Consider the following 17,419-nt stretch of genomic DNA (forward strand, 5'->3'; position numbering starts at 1 on the left):
CATCATGAAGATAAAGTGTGCGAATTTCTAGTTCCAATGAAATTTAGCATACAAAATAAAGCTGTCAACAACTAAACTAGGTATTTCTGCGTAACAGCGAACTTCACATTGACAGTACTGTATACACAATGACCATACCTGGAAATCTGGACGCTGAACTACGCCACTGTAGGCCAAGCGAATGATATTTTGAGGTTTAGCTTTAGTCCAATTACATGCGAGCTTGGTCAGGACTGACGTGCCAGAGGCGGCTACTGTCTGTTGAGTGACGTCTGTATTACCCAATGGGAATGTGCGAGGGGCGGGCCATAATCTGACTGATGGTCGAATGCTGCAATCACATTTTTAGTAAGAAACCCGTGTTAAACTATATAAAACATTTTCGCGGTGTGCTCGCCCTTTGTGATAATGTCGGCAGAATATGAAGGGAGGTAGGGCAGACGGAATTTAACGATCTTAACGTATTTATTCATGAATTAGAAGTCATATGCGTACGTGTTGTCAGTCGATATAGTAATCCCGCTTCTCGATGCTGTTGGAAGTAGCTTGTGGTTGCTGATCTTGAATGTCGTAAATGAGTAGTAAAAACCCACCGGCGTTAGCATATGAGCGCTTAGCAGTCAGGCCTGCTTGAGGATATTGACGTTGACGTTGAACGATCTCGTTCTCAATAGACTCAAAATTATGATTTTCATCGCGAACGACGTGTTGTTATGTGAAATCAATGTGTTAAATCCAGTCGATTTAAACTGCTTGACACATAACCAATTAGTGGCCCTCAGTAAAGCCTGTTTTTCTTCATTTAATGCAGTCATTCGTTAATTTTGCTCACAGTCAAAACTGTTCTACTAATTTGATCTATTAAGTACATTTTCTCCATAATACAGTCACTAAATGAATATCGTATCGTCTTAAAACGGTAGATTAAATATTTTATTTTCTTATTTGACGTAGTCACGTATGACAACTTTATAGAATATTAGTGCGTAACGTAAATAAACACGCAATGAATATTAGTGTATAATGCTCTTATTCTGCCTTGTGATATGTGTTACACTGCCCCGTTTACCTTACTCTGCTGATTTCTGTTTTGTTGCACTATTGCAGCATAGATTCCATTGATAGATCGATACAATATCTATCTGTCATGAATAACTGTATGGTGCTAATTCTTTTGCAGACCTAGAGACAATGGCCCCGAGGGCATGGAGCCAGATGGAGTCATTGAAGTGAGTTCATAACAATTTTTCAGGATTAAATATATTGCATACACACTGTATATATATATATAAAAGTGTATATATATATATATATATATATATATATATATATATATATATATATATATATATATATATACACACACACACACACACACATACTTTTTTCCCATCATTCCCTGCATGTCTCTTTTGGCACAGCTGTGAGAAGTCAGGTTGGCACTGAATGTGCTGTCAGTTGTTTTCACTGTCTTGTCCTCACTGTGGGGGTCAGTTATTTCCCCCTTTTTTTTGAACAACTGCCAACCTGTTATCCTTTATGCATTATGCATTGAGTGACAAATAGCAAATCCTTTCTTTTCAGAGCGAGATGGAGTAAAGATTAGCTTGTCTGAGGTCTTCTGTATCTTAATCATCATCTAATTATTCTTTTCCATGTAATCGCAGAGTAACTGGCATGAGATCGTGGACAGCTTTGATGACATGAACCTGCGTGAGACTCTTCTCAGGGGAATCTATGCTTATGGTTTTGAGAAGCCCTCAGCCATCCAGCAAAGGGCTATTCTCCCTTGTATCAAGGGTAAGATACCTTTTAAGTGTGTGTACATATAAGTTTGTAAGTAAAACTATTTACTGAAGCATCCCAAATTTATCGAATGCTATTTTTACCGTCTCTATTAATGAGCTTTTGGGCATGTGTTAAAACTCACAAGTTTTGCACACCGGACACGTCACATTCAGTTGAAGATGACAGTCCAAACCAGTTTTTCTGTTCACCAAACTGGTAAAAGTTCACTTCAGAAATGAACAAAGTAGCGTTTTTTAGTTTGAGGTTCAGTGTTTGGGGGGAAAAAACAGAAAGTATGATCTGTATTGTAGCGTATAACCATTTGAGCTACAGAAACTCATACAACAATGTTATTATGTATATTAACAATGATTGGGAAGAATTATATTGCAATTTACCTATGGTTTTTACAAGGTCTTTTAGGTCACACAAGATATTTAATAAAAGGTGAAAAACCACCTTTGTGCCTAATTAAAATGACTGTGAAACATATATTTAATTGAATTGTACTGTTTTGAATGTTTTATTTAGAGGTGCGACTGACTGATTTATTCACCTGAATGTATTTTAGAAATTTTGAATCTGAAATGTCTTTTATAACATTTTAATTGTATACCTTGTATAATTTTTTTTTTTCAGAGATCACCATGAAAATAGCCTTGATGTTGGCATGGCGTTAAAAAGTAAATAAATAAATGGAAAACTATGGGATTTTGAGTCATAGCTGGGTGTCATGGACAGACAACACACGGCACCACTGGAATACATACACTTCTAGAGAGCAGATTTAAAGACTGCCACAACAGGGCTAATATGCTTTTTGTCCGTTTTGTGACCCCCCCTTTAGGCTGCCATTGCCCATCTTATCATTCTTGAAGAACACCCAGTTTCTGTCAATTAGAGCTCATTATCTGGCCTTATGTTTATCTCCACACTAGGATATGATGTCATTGCACAGGCTCAGTCGGGCACAGGCAAGACTGCCACCTTTGCCATCTCTATCCTGCAGCAGATTGACATAGAGCTAAAAGGTTCTCAGGCCTTGGTTCTGGCACCCACCCGTGAATTGGCTCAGCAGGTTAGTGCTCTGTGCTCAATGCTTTTGGGTAGGACTGTACGACTCTGTTCTGGGTATTGGAGAGATTTAGGTTGTATTTGAGTAAATTGATTATTATGCTTACTTGTGCTCACTAAAAATGTGTTCGCTAATATATAGTATTGTGTAAAGCAATAAAAAAAATCAAGTTGATATGACAAGTGGCACTCACTTTTCATCAGTGCACATGCAGACCATTGTGCTTTTTTGTCATAGAAATGTTATTAAAGGTTACATAACTCTCAATTTTCTTTGCCCGTACAGATCCAGAAAGTGATTCTGGCTCTTGGAGACTATATGGGTGCGACGTGCCATGCCTGCATCGGTGGGACCAATGTGCGCAACGAGGTCCAGAAGCTGCAGGCTGAGGCACCGCATATTGTAGTGGGAACCCCAGGTCGCGTCTACGACATGCTTAATCGAAAGTTCCTCTGTGAGTACTCGGTATTGTAAGTGATCTAATGCTGGGGATGAATTTGTGAAAAATACGCCCCTTAACTTAAACTTAAAATACCCCTATTATGGGTAATGAAAGGTTAATATCTTGACATGAATGCAAAGTCAAAAAACCCTTTCATTGTCTTATAATATGCTTCTTTCCCTGATGGTTAACAAATAATTTTCCCAAACCCCTTTTATGCTTTTAGTGCTGCTTTGTGTACAGCGTTACAGGAGAAACTGCTATAAACTGCCTCAAACAATGGCAAAGAATGAATTAGCTTTTTTTTTTTTTTCAGAACAACAGGAAAAGATTAATAAGTGGGCGGGCAATATAATATTTTGTCTTGATGTCAACATGAAATGGCTTTTAAAAAATGACTTGATTCAGTGATTCAGAGTGTTTTCATTCACTTAGAGCTGTTACACACGCTGAATGAAAGTTAATTGAAAAAATTCATAACATTTATTAAACATTTTTATAATTTTTCTTCTTCAAAATTTAATTCAAATAGGGAAAAAAAGTAATTATAAAAGTACATCCTTTTAAAGTTAGAATAAACTCCAACTTGTCATAAGTTATGGTGTTTAGTGAATTGTGTTGAAAAACCTCTGTACGTCTTTCTGACTACCATGTATAGCGTTTTTACACAAGTACATGTACTTCTGAATTGGTTGAGGCTGGCATTTGGCGCATTTGAAGAAAAGTACTTCATGAACATACTAGAGGGCATTCAGTCAGGATTGTTGCCTCTTATTTATTTATTTTTTTTTTAGATGGCTTTTAGAGGCTTTTGCATTGGAACTCAAATATAGATAAATAATGTAATGCTAATAATTTATATTCTGTGTACCTGGTGTTTTATTTATGTTATCAATGACCTGTTATGATTATGCATGACATGATTTTTTTTGCTGAACTCAAAATTCAGCAATTACTAAGAAAAATGTTATGAAATATTAATATGAAAAGTATAAAAATCACTCAGTTACCTCGTTTTTAATTTGATAATTACAGAATTTTTAATGATTTAAAAATATTTAGAATTTTTGAAGAATTACACTTCAATTACATCTTTAAAATTTTTTACTTTTTCTTTTTTGCATGTTGTTGTTATTATTGTTATATAATTTATCTTTTTGTGTTCACCCTTCTTCTAGCTTCCAAGTACATTAAAATGTTTGTGCTGGATGAAGCGGATGAGATGCTGAGTCGTGGTTTCAAGGACCAGATCTACGAGATTTTCCAGAAACTCAGTACTAGCATACAGGTTAGGATGTGAAACAGACCATGTTTCCTGAATATTTTCCAGAATATGCTTTTGCCAAAGCATCAACAAGTACAAACAAACACTGAAAGCTGGATTTTTGTGGCTCACATCAATTCTTTTAATACCAGTGAACATTAGCTTTTTGAGAGGGCCTCAGTGTGTCGCTGCACTGTATGTCCTCTAGGTGGTGCTGCTGTCAGCCACCATGCCTGCGGAGGTGTTGGATGTCACTACCAAGTTTATGCGAGAACCAGTGCGTATCCTGGTGAAGAAAGAGGAGCTCACCCTCGAGGGTATTCGTCAGTTCTACATCAACGTTGAAAAAGAGGTACAGTGCTGACAACTGTCTGATCTTGAGATACTCTTATGCCAAACGATAATAACAGTCATACGTGAATGGCATACGTGAACTCCTCGGAATTCATCTGTGTTTTTAAAAAAGATACTTTGAGTGTTCACATGGGTTTTTTTTTTTTTTTTTAATTAATAATGTTTGCCAGGAATGGAAGCTGGACACTCTGTGTGATCTCTACGAGACTCTGACCATCACTCAGGCAGTGATCTTCATTAACACGCGCCGGAAAGTAGACTGGCTCACAGAGAAGATGCATGCCAGGGACTTCACTGTCTCAGCTCTGGTAAATACTAAAAGTTCCACACCGCAACTGGAAGCACTATTGTTGGGATCGCTTTCAAACAGATATACTTTATATATTAATTTTCTTTATTTTTCTTGATGTGATGGGATAGTCCACCAACAATGGAAAATTCCTATACGACTGACCTATAAGGCAAAAGATAAAATGGTAGTTGTTGGTCACTAAACTGTTTTGATTTTCACAGACTTCCTATGAACAATAAATTCTGTTAAAGTCTGTGGGAACTGAGACCGTTTGGTCATCAACGTTCTTCAAAATCTTCTTTTTTTTTTTTTTTTTTTTTTGTCTTCCACAGAAGTGTTTAGCAGAACATGCATATAATGCATAACAAGTTTGAAGCAACATGAAAGCGGGTAAATTTTTGGGTGGATTATCCCTTTAACAGACCTAGATAGTACATGTGTTTCTCAGTATGTAGCTTTTAGTTTCGATCATATTAAATATGTTATGTAATGTAATGCAGACCAACTCTCAATATTCTGTTTACTTTGACAAGGTATGAAAAACTCGATGTACTTGATGCTCTTTTACAATTACTGAAGCCGTCCCGCTGACCTTTAATTTAAATAAGCTGTATGGTTAGAAATGAAGATTCTTCAACACACTGATTGTTTAAAAATGCGCTTTTATATATAATTTTCCTAATGAATACTTTTAAATGTAAATGTGATCATTAATCAGGCACTGTGTGTTATATTTATCAGCATGGAGACATGGACCAAAAGGACCGTGACCTGATTATGAGGGAGTTTCGCTCTGGTTCTAGCCGTGTCCTTATTACCACAGATCTGCTGGTGAGCAAATACATCAGTGCATGTCCTTCTAACGAAAATGAATTCCGTTAAAATCAGGTTCGACCTTCAAGATGAGGTTGCCAGACTTCCCTGACTCCTTAGTACCCTCAAGTGCTTTGGGGTAATTATAGTATCTGGTATAAAAAATAGTGTGTATCGTCCTTTATCTTTGTTAAACTGCACACTACAAGACAAAAAATTCAAACATTCTAGCAATTGTCAGTTATAGTAAGTGAGCTTTAATATTGGAATTAATGAACACTGGGGATAAAAAAAAGTGAATGTCTCTCATTCATAGGCCAGAGGTATTGATGTCCAGCAGGTGTCTTTGGTGATCAACTATGACTTGCCAACCAACCGTGAGAATTACATTCATAGGTTAGTTACTTTGGGCTTGACTTAAGCAAAAAAAACCTTTTTAACGCTGGTTTATTTCTAATGACATGTTTTCGTCCTTTTTATGCTCTTAGGATTGGTAGAGGAGGTCGCTTTGGCAGGAAAGGTGTAGCCATAAACATGGTGACAGAAGATGACAAGCGTACTCTGCGGGACATCGAGACCTTCTACAACACCACCGTAGAAGAGATGCCCATGAATGTGGCTGACTTGATCTAGAGATTTATTTGACCTGATCTAGAGACACCCCCTTCTCCCCATCTCCACAATCTCTCTCTCTTTATTTTCTAGTTTAAGCACTTGTGAATGGAGCAGGGAACATGAAACACAGTCACAAATTAATTATTAAATGTTGCCCGAAACTGATCAAATCTGATAAATCTCAAAGGCTGAATGTACATCACTTTATCTCCATCAACTTTCGTAATAAACATTGAAATATGGGCTCAGCCATCTTCTCTTACGGAGAAGAGTAGCATGTTCTGTCACTTTGCTTTCAATTAGTCATCCTGGGGTTTTTTTATTTTATTTTATTATTTTAGCTGGTAATCATCAGATGTTTTTGGAGGGGTAATTAGACTACAGTTACTGGTTTCCAGCTTTTGTGCGTTGACATGTTTCTTTGAGCACACCTCATGCTGATGGATGTATTTGGGCCATGTGGTAAAAGTGTGCTAGCTTTTAATCTGACATGAAAAGCATAGGATTTGATTCGTTTTGTTGGGTTTTTTTTCAGATTAAACTACTTGTTGCTGTACTGTTTGCTGTAAAACTGTGCCAGACCTATTTAATCACCCTTAAACAATGTAAGAATTGAGATATATGGAAGTTCTTACAAAGGAATTTCTGAAGGTGGTGCAAAATCTGATGGAGGAAAAAAAAAAAACATTTTTTCAAAATCTTTTTCCTTTTTTTACATTTAAGTTATTTTGCATTTGTTTTTTGGAGGAGGGGGTCAATTTCAATAAAGCTACAGCCTAACCTGTCAAATGGTTTCCTTTTTTTCTTGTGACATGGTTTGCAAGTTTTTTTGCATGTTCGAGTTGTTAAAATGAGTAAATATTAGTTGCATGATAACAGAAATATTCTGTATTCTGCTAATGTAACGAATCTACATTGGAATGTGTACAAATTAAACATTGTGTCTACTATCATATTTTAACCAACTTCATAAACTTAAACATTAAAAGGATTTGAGGTTAAAGACTATTCAAACTACACAAATGTTTGTTTGTTAATACATTTACAAGCAGAATCTGCCATGATCTGTTATAGCATATGAACTTTTAATCCACTGCTCTTATTTTTGTACTTAAGTAATACAAAAAAAGTTATTTATTGTAAAAAGTAAACGCAAAAGACACTGCAATGGTATAGTTTAACACTAGAGGGAGGCTTCACACAGCAGATCTGAACCTTTGGACAGAAAAAACAGCCTGTATCTGGTTCTTGAACTATAAGGATCAATGGAAATTCAATCCAAAAGTATTAGAATTCCTGAATTTGTTATAAGCTAAAATAGCATGTTTAAATTGTAAGTTAGCTTTTTACCATGAAAGTAATCACTGTGTAGTACGTGCATACAAGACGGTTGCTGTAAATGAACAACAACAACAAAAACTTAGGATGCATAGGAAGAGAGTTTGTCAGTAATTAGGAATTGCACTGCTTTTCAAATCAGCCGCAAGCTTTAAACCGGATCTTTCTCTTCATCCCCATCGCTATTCCACTGCACCTTACCATCCCCAAACATTTCTCGCACAGCGTAGGTGGCCTCCCCGCCTCCCCACCCCCCTTCCGTGGCCATAGTGTTTGTGGGGCATGGTGATTTTGCAAGTGGGAGGCTCGTAAAGGCCTGGCTGGACTACCGGGCAGTGTGATGGATGGAGGGAAGGCCGCAGACTCCATTTACATGAGAACAGAAGCCGGAGAGCGGCTGAATAGAGGGGCTTTCAATCTGCTTGTCATTGAAAAAGCTTAAGAACTTTCTCCAGCGACTAACCAACCCCCCCTCCCTGCTCCTCCGCTCTCTCTCCCTCTTACTTTCTTCTTTCTTCTCGACCCCCTTTTCCCCCCTCCTCGCTGTCTCTCATGCTTTTCTTCCACCACCGTCCTCCTCCCCTCCCTCTGTCCATCGCTCTTTCTTTTCGCTCGAAGCCCCCCTCCCTACTTCATTTTTTCCTCTCTCTTTTATCTCCGACCATCCAATCTGTCATTCTGAATCTCTGCGTCTCTCGCATGTATGATGTTTGGCTTCTTTCAGGCTTTCTCTGGACTCTCCGGCTCTCTCGCGAGGCCCCCACTTAAATTTTGATTTGATTGTCGACACAACACCAGGAGACATCAATGTGTTTCCTCTCTTTATTCTCCTGCTCTTGCTTATAATGAGACTGATCCCATACATGAGAATGACTCATGGACAATAGCTCCGGCACACTCCATATTCAGCCTCCACATAAAGTAAGGTTAATTGTATAATAAGTGTGTGACAATGACCTGCGACAATGGCTCGAGTCAATATTGACGCCGTACAGTGGGCTTTTGCAGCGTCAGGCCGTGAGCCAGAAGAAAACGGCAGCTCACGTGTCGAGCGTGAGAGACTTTTTTGGTTAGAGGTAATACCACTTGTTGCTCTTCTGTGGAATTTCGTTGTGGTAAAATGGGCCATAGGTTTCAGTCGCTCATTGTGCCACAAAGCCAGGGAAAACAAACTAATCCAATAGGAGATTCTGGTTTTACAAGCCACTGTCTGACACTGAGACCACGCAAGGCAGCAGCTGATTGAAATCAATGTTTTACGCTTCACTAATTAGCTTTGCGCCATTATATTTTTCGGCATCCTTAAAATAGTTGCTACATTGGAACTTCGTTGGAGCACATCTAACAAATGATTATTCAGACTTATATTTTATGTTCAGGCCTCATTAGCAGAATCAACATGATAGGAAACTTTTTTCTTTGTGTAAAGTAAATGTGACATACTCAAAGAGCTTTATTTTACTACATTAAACGTTTTTTTCCCCATAAACAACTTTTTGTTCCGTCTGCAAAGTTTCCAAGGAGCCATCAACGCCAATGAAGCGCTATTCATTTAAGAATGGATTTTTTAAGAGTGTGTTGTCGATGACTGGACCGGAGAAACTAAATCAAAAGAGAGGAGAGTAAAGTACGAAAACTCCTTCTGTTCTTGGAGTGCTGAGGTTTTAAGGAATGTGTTTACTGATGAAAAAATAATGGCAAATTCAAAAGGGGGTTTCAACAAACTATTATTATGCGTGTTGTCTGTGATTAGATGGGAGAAACTAACAAAAAAAAGAGGAGAATAAGAACAGCAAGAATGCTGAGGATCGGATAAATTTGTTCACTGATACTCTTCACTATGCTCTTAGAAAAAAAGGAAGATTCATTTAAAACAACCGAACGAACATTTCAGTATTCTAAAGAACTGTTTTCCCTTTGCATTTGTATGGATGTTAGCGTTCTACGTTGAACTCGAGATGCCAATAAAGACCTTTTGTTTTTGAGAGCGTACTGCAAAATAATACTAAACTAGCAAGTTTTGTAAGTTATATTACAATGACCTAATGAAGTCATTTTTATAACAGCTTTTCCGTAGGCCTTATAGGAACGTTCAGATGATGTGTTAGTACAAGCTAAACTCAGAGGGGGGGAGTTCATTGTCACACTTCTTACTGATGGTCAGTCGTAGTGGCTGTGTTTGGGGATGCAGGGCTCACAATAGAAGTGTGAAGTGATGCCTATAGAAACTAATGTGTATGGATGGCTGGGTGATAAGGAGTAACTACTCACACCTGCGGTCATTAGAGAAGACGACTCACTGGGGTACAAGACATTCAGCAGCGGCGTGGAAGATAGCTAAGAGGAGAAAAAAAGACAAAATACATATTCATAAAGTTTTATAAAGTTTTCAACCATACAAATAAAAGTGCTGTTTTGTTGTTGTTTCAAATCGGGAACCTGAAAAACATCTTTTGTCTGATAACATCTAAATCCACTGGTTTTCTTCCAAGTATATAGTTCAAAGTTTTTTAACAGTGCACAACTGCAACAAAACTTTTAAACTCTACATTTAAAATAGGCATTATTACAAAATGTTAGCACTAAATGTTTTCTTAATGCATGCATATAATATATATATATATATATATATATATATATATATATATATATATATATATATATATATATATTGCACTGCATTTCTAACATTTCTTTGCATGCTGCTGGCAAACGTGCACATCTCTCTCCTTCTTTTCAAAATTAGCATGAAATTAGCATATTCGAATGATTTCAAAAGAATCATGTGACACTCAAGACTGGAGTAATGATGCTTAAAAGTTCAGCCATGCCATCACAGGAATAAATTACATAGTATACGTTTTTTTTTTTGTTTGTTTGTTTAATTGCAGTAATATTTCACAATGTTACTGTACGTTTTACTGTATTTTCATCAAATAAATGCAGGCATTAATAGGATAACAAACTTCTTTCAAAAGCATAAATAAAACATTACTATTCCAAACGTTTGAGCGGTATTCTACATATTTACAAACAGAGAGAAAGATGTTAGATTTTAGCGAACATTCCTCATTAAAATGTGTTATTAATTGTGTCCTTATTGTGTATTAACTCTGTCATCATCTCCACTTACTGAAATGATGTAGAAATCCACAAATCAAAAACTTTGTCATAACAGCATCATCCATTCAGAATGCAGATTCTTTAAATATAAGATCTCCATCATGTTTGTAATCACTTTTTTTGTTGTATTTTGTGGGGTTGGTCAGCAGGGAACAATCGTGAATGAGACAATGTTACTAAAAACACACACTGTAGTGTTGTAGTGTCATGAGCATCAACACAAAGCTAGTAAAGGTTAAATCAACTACAAAACTAACAATCCTGTTACTTTTTTAAAAGCTATAATCCAACATATTTTACTAATTACTAAGCTAATTAAATTCATACTTATATGGCATAACACAAAATGTAGATATTTTAACAAAACTTTCTGTCGCCTATTAAAAATACAGAAAATGCATCCATTTTGTCCAATAAACCGAGTTTAGATGATTGTCCAAAACGTCTTTTTAAAAGTTAGAAAAAGAGAGTGAGAGTGAAAAAGAAGGTGTTAAGCTTTTCCTAACACACTGTGGTGTTCAGTGCAGCTGTGGATAAAGTACACTTAAACGTGTTTTTTTTTTTTTTTTTTTTTTTTTCAGAAGAACTCGTAAACTAATAAACTACACGCACTTGATTTTTTGGAGAATGAACTATGGCCACTGTAAAACATTGTAAAATCCGTTTAAAGAGTTGCAGGTGAAGACAGAAACTCTTCTCCCCAAAACCGAATCCTCCTCCTGCTCTTGGCCTCTCCACATTCACCGCACCCCTTCTTTAGTGATGCTAATGCGGAGAGAAAGAAAGCAGCTGGAGGCGGACAGTGATGAAATTCTATTATCACTCAAGCACTGAAAGAGTCGCTGGCAGGACGCACAGAGAGTTCAGCTCGGACCTGTTTCGCTTTTAAGGCGAACTAACGTCATTTCAGAACTTGTTGATAGTCTTTAGGCGTATACAAACACTTTGGCTGTAGTTGCAATCAGTTCGCTCTCGTCTTTTGGACTTATGCGTCCAGAGCACAACGCGTAAACGTTTACCTTCGCGGGCACTGAAAGTCAGCGGATTTGATTTTAAGTTCGTTAGTAGTTTACGGTGATACTTAAGTATCACCACCGACTTCTGTGGTCAGCCATGTACAGCATGCTGGAACACGACATGAAATCCGCCGTGCCACCGACGCACCAGAGCGCACAGGGGATGACCCAGCTGAACGGTGGAGTGACGCACGGAGCCGCTAAAGCGGCTGTCAACAACCAACAACAGAGTAGCGATCCTATGGACAAAGTTAAGAGGCCCATGAACGCGTTCATGGTCTGGTCTCGGGGTCAGAGGCGCAAAATGGCACAGGAGAACCCCAAAATGCACAACTCTGAGATCAGCAAGCGCCTGGGCGCCGAGTGGAAGCTGCTTACGGACGCGGAGAAACGCCCGTTTATCGACGAGGCCAAGCGGCTCCGCGCGCTGCACATGAAGGAATACCCAGATTACAAATACAAGCCACGACGTAAAACAAAACCCGTGCTGAAGAAGGACAACCCCGCCGCTAAGTATCCCCTATCGGCCGGCAACTTACTGGCGGCGGCCGCGGCTCAGGGGTCGGGTGGGAGCCCGAGGATGGACAGCTACGGCTGGGGTCACACAGGTGGCTACACCGGCATGCAGACGGACGCTCTGGGCTACAGTCAGCAGCTGCACCGCTACGACCTGTCCGCCCTACAGTATCCATCCGCCATGGCCACCGCGCAGACCTACATGAACGGTGCCAACTCCTACAAGTAAGTTCAGAATTCTCCTTACGCTATTATTTGCATGTGCACTACATGGCACGCTCGTTTTACTTTCGCAAGGTGTTTAAAAGTTTTATTTTCTTCCCTCCAGCCCCATGTCTTACAGCAGCACTCCCCAGCAGCCCAGCCCAGTCATGTCCATGGTGAAACCGGACCAGGTGTCTCACTCTCCCACCGGAGCTCACAGCCACCAGCGGGGTCCTTTACAAGGAGACCTGAGAGACATGATTAGCATGTATATCCCTGGTGGAGACACCACAGACAGTGGAGCACAGAGGGGCTATTCCAACATCCAACAGCATTACCTCACCGGTACAGCACCTCTCACTCACATCTGATCAGGAAACTGTTATTATATCTTCCTATTTCCGGTCTGGAGGGCCACCGGTGTTGGTTGTAGTCGTGTGAACATTAACTTGATATGTAAAAAAAAAGGAGGGTGCGTGGACACATGGCCGAACTGGAATCCCAAGGCAGCTGGACTTCTGGCCTTGTTGAAGTGCCTCAGATTACCCCTTTCCGTCACATTTTTTTTTCTTCTTTGAGGTCCATGTCTTTGTTTTCTGCATAATGTCAGTGGGGCCTGGTGCACTGTTGTTGGAATCGCTCATTGTAGTAACACGGCACATTTATTATTTTTTGTAACCGACTAGCCGAACGGTTGATTGCTGCTCATTATTTGCGCAGTCAACTAGCTAGTTTCATTTCTCACAGACTACTGACTTTAAAGACATGGCTGTAAACGCTAAATAGAAAAAAAGGGAACGGAGCACACATTCCCTCAGTCGCTGCTTGTCCTGATGTTCGAAACACCTCAGAATGAATCTCCCAAGTTTTACTTTTAAGCTTTCATACCATAAGACTTTGTAACATTGTGCTGCTCTTCACTGTTTTAGGTAATGCAAAAATATGAAATGCACAACGGTTTAGACATTTTTGTTAGTGTAGATATACGCCCTGAGCTTCAACAGATTTTTTTGTCGCATTAAAAAGTGAAAATGAAATAGAGATCCCGCTTAGAGGGATTTGACTGTATTTTCTATTAAAAAAAGAACAATTAATTCTCAACTCCTTTGAGAAATAGAACTTTGTTAATAGAAGTGTTTTTTGTAAAAAAAAAAAGGGAGAGTCAAAACGTTTTGAATAATGTTCATTAAAAACGAAAACTTTATGAGCTTGTTAAAAGACTGTTTGACTGAGAATGTATTGTGAAATGTTTCTTTTTTACTTTTAAGCCCTTATAGTAAGGGTTAATAATCTTGTATGTGACTTGACAACCTTGATAGAAAAACAACAAAAAAAATGTAATAAAGTATTTTATTATTTTTGTACACTGGTCTTTCTTTGTTCTCGTTATACTACTCAGTATATGAAAACTAACTTTTTTCTATTTTACAACTGAAATAGTGCCATGCCGATCCGTAAATGTACATTTCAGCATGCTGAAAATAAACAGATGAATAAAAAAATAATCAACGGGGACAAGAATTGAAAAAAAAAAAAAAAAAAAAAACCTCAAGAAATGATATCCCCCAGTAATAGCTTTCCTCAAAATGATCTAGAAGTTTGTTGATGGGCCCCAAAACGTCTTTGTACTGGTAGGCCTACTTACGGTCAGCATTTTAACTCCATCTATTCTTTTCCTCTTGCACAGATATTACAAACTCGGCTGCATTCAAACACGCTTTACATAAATAGCAAATGCTATTAAAGTTTGTTTAATGATTACGTGACAGGTGTTGCGTTTCTCCGGCGCCACGACCTACACACTTTAGACGTTAATGTGATAAGTGCAAGACGGCCCAGCCCAAACACATCGGCTTTTATTGCGAAATCGCCGAAACGAGCTTTTTCCCAATGATTAATCAAAACCCACACGGATACCCGTCCCAAGGCAGCCCGTTTAAAAAAGCGACCCGACTCGTTTAATTCGTCGTTAATACGATAGTGGGCTTATGGTCCGAACATTTAAGTCGATATGACTAATATTATAATTAGCTAAAACGCACCAAACGAAGCGGGCGAAGCGAACAATGAGCGCGGAGGACGCTGATTTTTGGGAGGTACGGGGTCTTGGTTTTGGCGAGTGCTGAGGGGACATCTGACCTCCGTCACCTAACCCCGAGAAGAAAGTGGACATCGATTAAAACTGATAAAAGTTAGGAGGATCAAAACACAGAGGTCGGAAGAATATCCCTCCCTTTCTCTCGTTTTTTTTTTCATACTTTGCCCGCTTTTTCCAGGAGAGAAAGCGAGTGGCTGTCCAGGCCGTAATTGGCCGTTTCGAGGCTCATTGTCCTGCGCTTTTGAGCACGCAGGTGCGCGCAGTAAAAGCGCGCGGTTCTCAGCGCCTCTTATGCTCGCCTTTGTTCTCCTTTCTCTCGCTCTCCTACCGGGCAGAAAATTAGCGTTGCATTGAGTGCCTCGTCTCCCCTCTCTCAGCAGTCCCGAGCTTAACCCGCTCGCTGCTCCCCGCTATTCTCATGGTAATGGTGCAGTCAGGACCGGCTAATCGGGGGTGGAGGGGAGGGGAGGACTGGGGGAGATGCCAAGGAAGAGTTTTGAAAGGGGGATGGGAGTTATAAACACTCACGCATATGACGACAAATATAGCCGGACCCTTAAACGCTGTTTTAGGAAGCTGCATATAAGCAGAATTTCTTTCGAAAAGGGTGGCGACGACTTCCTGTTCTTTTTTTTGGTCAAACCGAACAATTAAGCAAAACACGCAACGCATACAGAATCGGTTAGACATGTGTAGTTTATTTTGTCATGTGCATTAAAATCGCATTGATACTTAAAAATGGTGTGTGTGTGTGTGGTGTCCGGATATTAAAAAAAAGAGTGGGGTTAGACTCTGCTATAATCGTAATGATAAAAATAATGGAGAGTTAAGATCTGAATGAGGTCGGTGGGACTTGTTCAGTGTACAGGAAACCATTCTGTTGTCATGTGACAAAAAAAAACCAACCTGTCAGTAAAAGTCATTAATACAAGATATTTCGACCTTCCCACGTTCAGGCAGTGGAGAAACTATAAGAAAACACATGATAAATGCGTGATATATATATATATATATATATATATATATATATATATATATATATATATATATATATATATATATATATATATATATATATATAACATTACATTGAAAAATATGTTTGACAACTAATCATATTACTAATCATCCTATTTTGCGACTTATAGTGCAAAAAGAGTGTTTAAATAGTTTTAATAATACTTTAATGCTTGCCTTTGTCTATTTAATGTTATTTGTTCCGTATTACGCAGATCCAGAAGGTTACTAGCATGTCAAGTGTGTGGGAGAAGAGAGATATGTGAAGCCATGAAAAGCATCATCCACTCATTTAAGATTTGTTTTGCTATTAACATCTTATTTTCAGAATTAATCAGCTGGCAAACTCCAATACTGAATGAGCTTTGTGTGTGTGTGTGTGTGTGTGCGCGTGTGTTTGTGTGTGTGCGCGCTGTGTGCATGTGTGGGGGGTTCAGTTGAAGGGGGAGACAGATTTTCTTGCTGAAAGCATAACATCTCCTAGCAACAAACAGAGGCTTCTACAGGTTGTTCCCAAAGCAACAGCAATCCCCCAAACTAACCCCAAAACTCAACCCCACACCCACCAGAGAGAGAGGAGAGGCCGCAATTTCAGCTCAACAACATTTAAATGCCCGTTGACTCACTCAGACACTTTGAGAAACTTTGTTGTTGTCTACATGTGAAGCTGATATCAAACAAATCCAATAAAGTTTACAAACTGATACATAATTTCTTATAAATCACGACTACAGTAGCTCAGTGTTTGGTCAGAGTAGACAATAAAGTGTTTTCACGCACACACACACACACACACACACACAAATACACACACACAAAATATGAGTGATAATAGAAAAAGATGCCTTCAAAGTGTCTGAATTGATTTGAATTGATTATATAAAATTATATGAAGTTTTCAGTTGTACCATAAATATTGCAAAATGTGCGGCAGTCCTAAACATCGGTGAAATGTTTTAAAAAATATTTTTTATTTTTAGATTTTCTGCTTTTATTTAAAGTTTTGTTGAAGTTTTTCTTTTGTGCATATGTCTCAATTTTTTCAATTTTTGAGGTTGTCGTTACTTTAGTACATCAACTTAAACAAAATTTTTTTTTAATGTTTTCTTGGGAACTAAGAGGTTAATTTTACTAGTTACCAATAATGCATTATTAATAATAAAAAACTAGTTGCACTAATGCATTATTTTAAATGTATTGTTTCATTTATTTATTTATTTATTTTTAATTTAAGATTTAGTTGATTAAGTTTAGATATTATTTAACATATTAAAATAGGTTTCTTGTAAATTTCTAAGTATGTGATAAAGTCACCAGATAAAGTTAAACGTGTTCTTAACCCACAGGAGTGTAAGTTTGGCTCGACGAGACACAGTTTCTATGCTCCAGTTCAGAGCTACAACAGAGAGCAGGACCAACCGCATACTTAACCACTGCTGTCTGCTTGAATGCCACCTAGAACTT

General features: G+C 38.3%; 2 protein-coding genes across 2 annotated transcripts; both read left to right on the plus strand.

Moving 5' to 3' along the window:
- Nucleotides 1–333: 333 nt before the first annotated feature.
- On the plus strand, nt 334–7,432 carry eif4a1b (eukaryotic translation initiation factor 4A1B). The gene is made up of 11 exons (XM_043239762.1): nt 334–431; nt 1,181–1,229; nt 1,668–1,800; nt 2,727–2,866; nt 3,149–3,317; nt 4,484–4,593; nt 4,778–4,921; nt 5,094–5,231; nt 5,957–6,046; nt 6,345–6,424; nt 6,517–7,432. The coding sequence occupies exons 1-11, from the start codon at nt 409–411 to the stop codon at nt 6,659–6,661; spliced, it is 1,221 nt and encodes a 406-aa protein (XP_043095697.1). The 5' UTR covers nt 334–408; the 3' UTR covers nt 6,662–7,432.
- A 4,471-nt stretch (nt 7,433–11,903) lies between these two features.
- On the plus strand, nt 11,904–14,204 carry sox19a (SRY-box transcription factor 19a). The gene is made up of 2 exons (XM_043238332.1): nt 11,904–12,861; nt 12,965–14,204. Exons 1-2 carry the CDS (start codon nt 12,218–12,220, stop codon nt 13,209–13,211), a joined length of 891 nt encoding a protein of 296 aa, XP_043094267.1. The 5' UTR covers nt 11,904–12,217; the 3' UTR covers nt 13,212–14,204.
- The last annotated feature ends 3,215 nt before the right edge of the window (nt 14,205–17,419 follow it).

Source organism: Puntigrus tetrazona, chromosome 5 (genome assembly GCF_018831695.1).
Source record: "Puntigrus tetrazona isolate hp1 chromosome 5, ASM1883169v1, whole genome shotgun sequence".
Taxonomy (NCBI): domain Eukaryota; kingdom Metazoa; phylum Chordata; class Actinopteri; order Cypriniformes; family Cyprinidae; genus Puntigrus; species Puntigrus tetrazona.

Coding starts and splice junctions, on each gene's coding strand:
- eif4a1b (XM_043239762.1), top strand. CDS start 409: ATGTCGGCAGAATATGAAGGGAG. Junction 5,232..5,956: donor ACTTCACTGTCTCAGCTCTG/GTAAATACTAAA, acceptor TATATTTATCAG/CATGGAGACATGGACCAAAA. Junction 6,047..6,344: donor TTATTACCACAGATCTGCTG/GTGAGCAAATAC, acceptor TCTCATTCATAG/GCCAGAGGTATTGATGTCCA.
- sox19a (XM_043238332.1), top strand. CDS start 12,218: ATGTACAGCATGCTGGAACACGACATGAAATCCGCCGTGCCACCGACG. Junction 12,862..12,964: donor AACGGTGCCAACTCCTACAA/GTAAGTTCAGAA, acceptor TCTTCCCTCCAG/CCCCATGTCTTACAGCAGCA.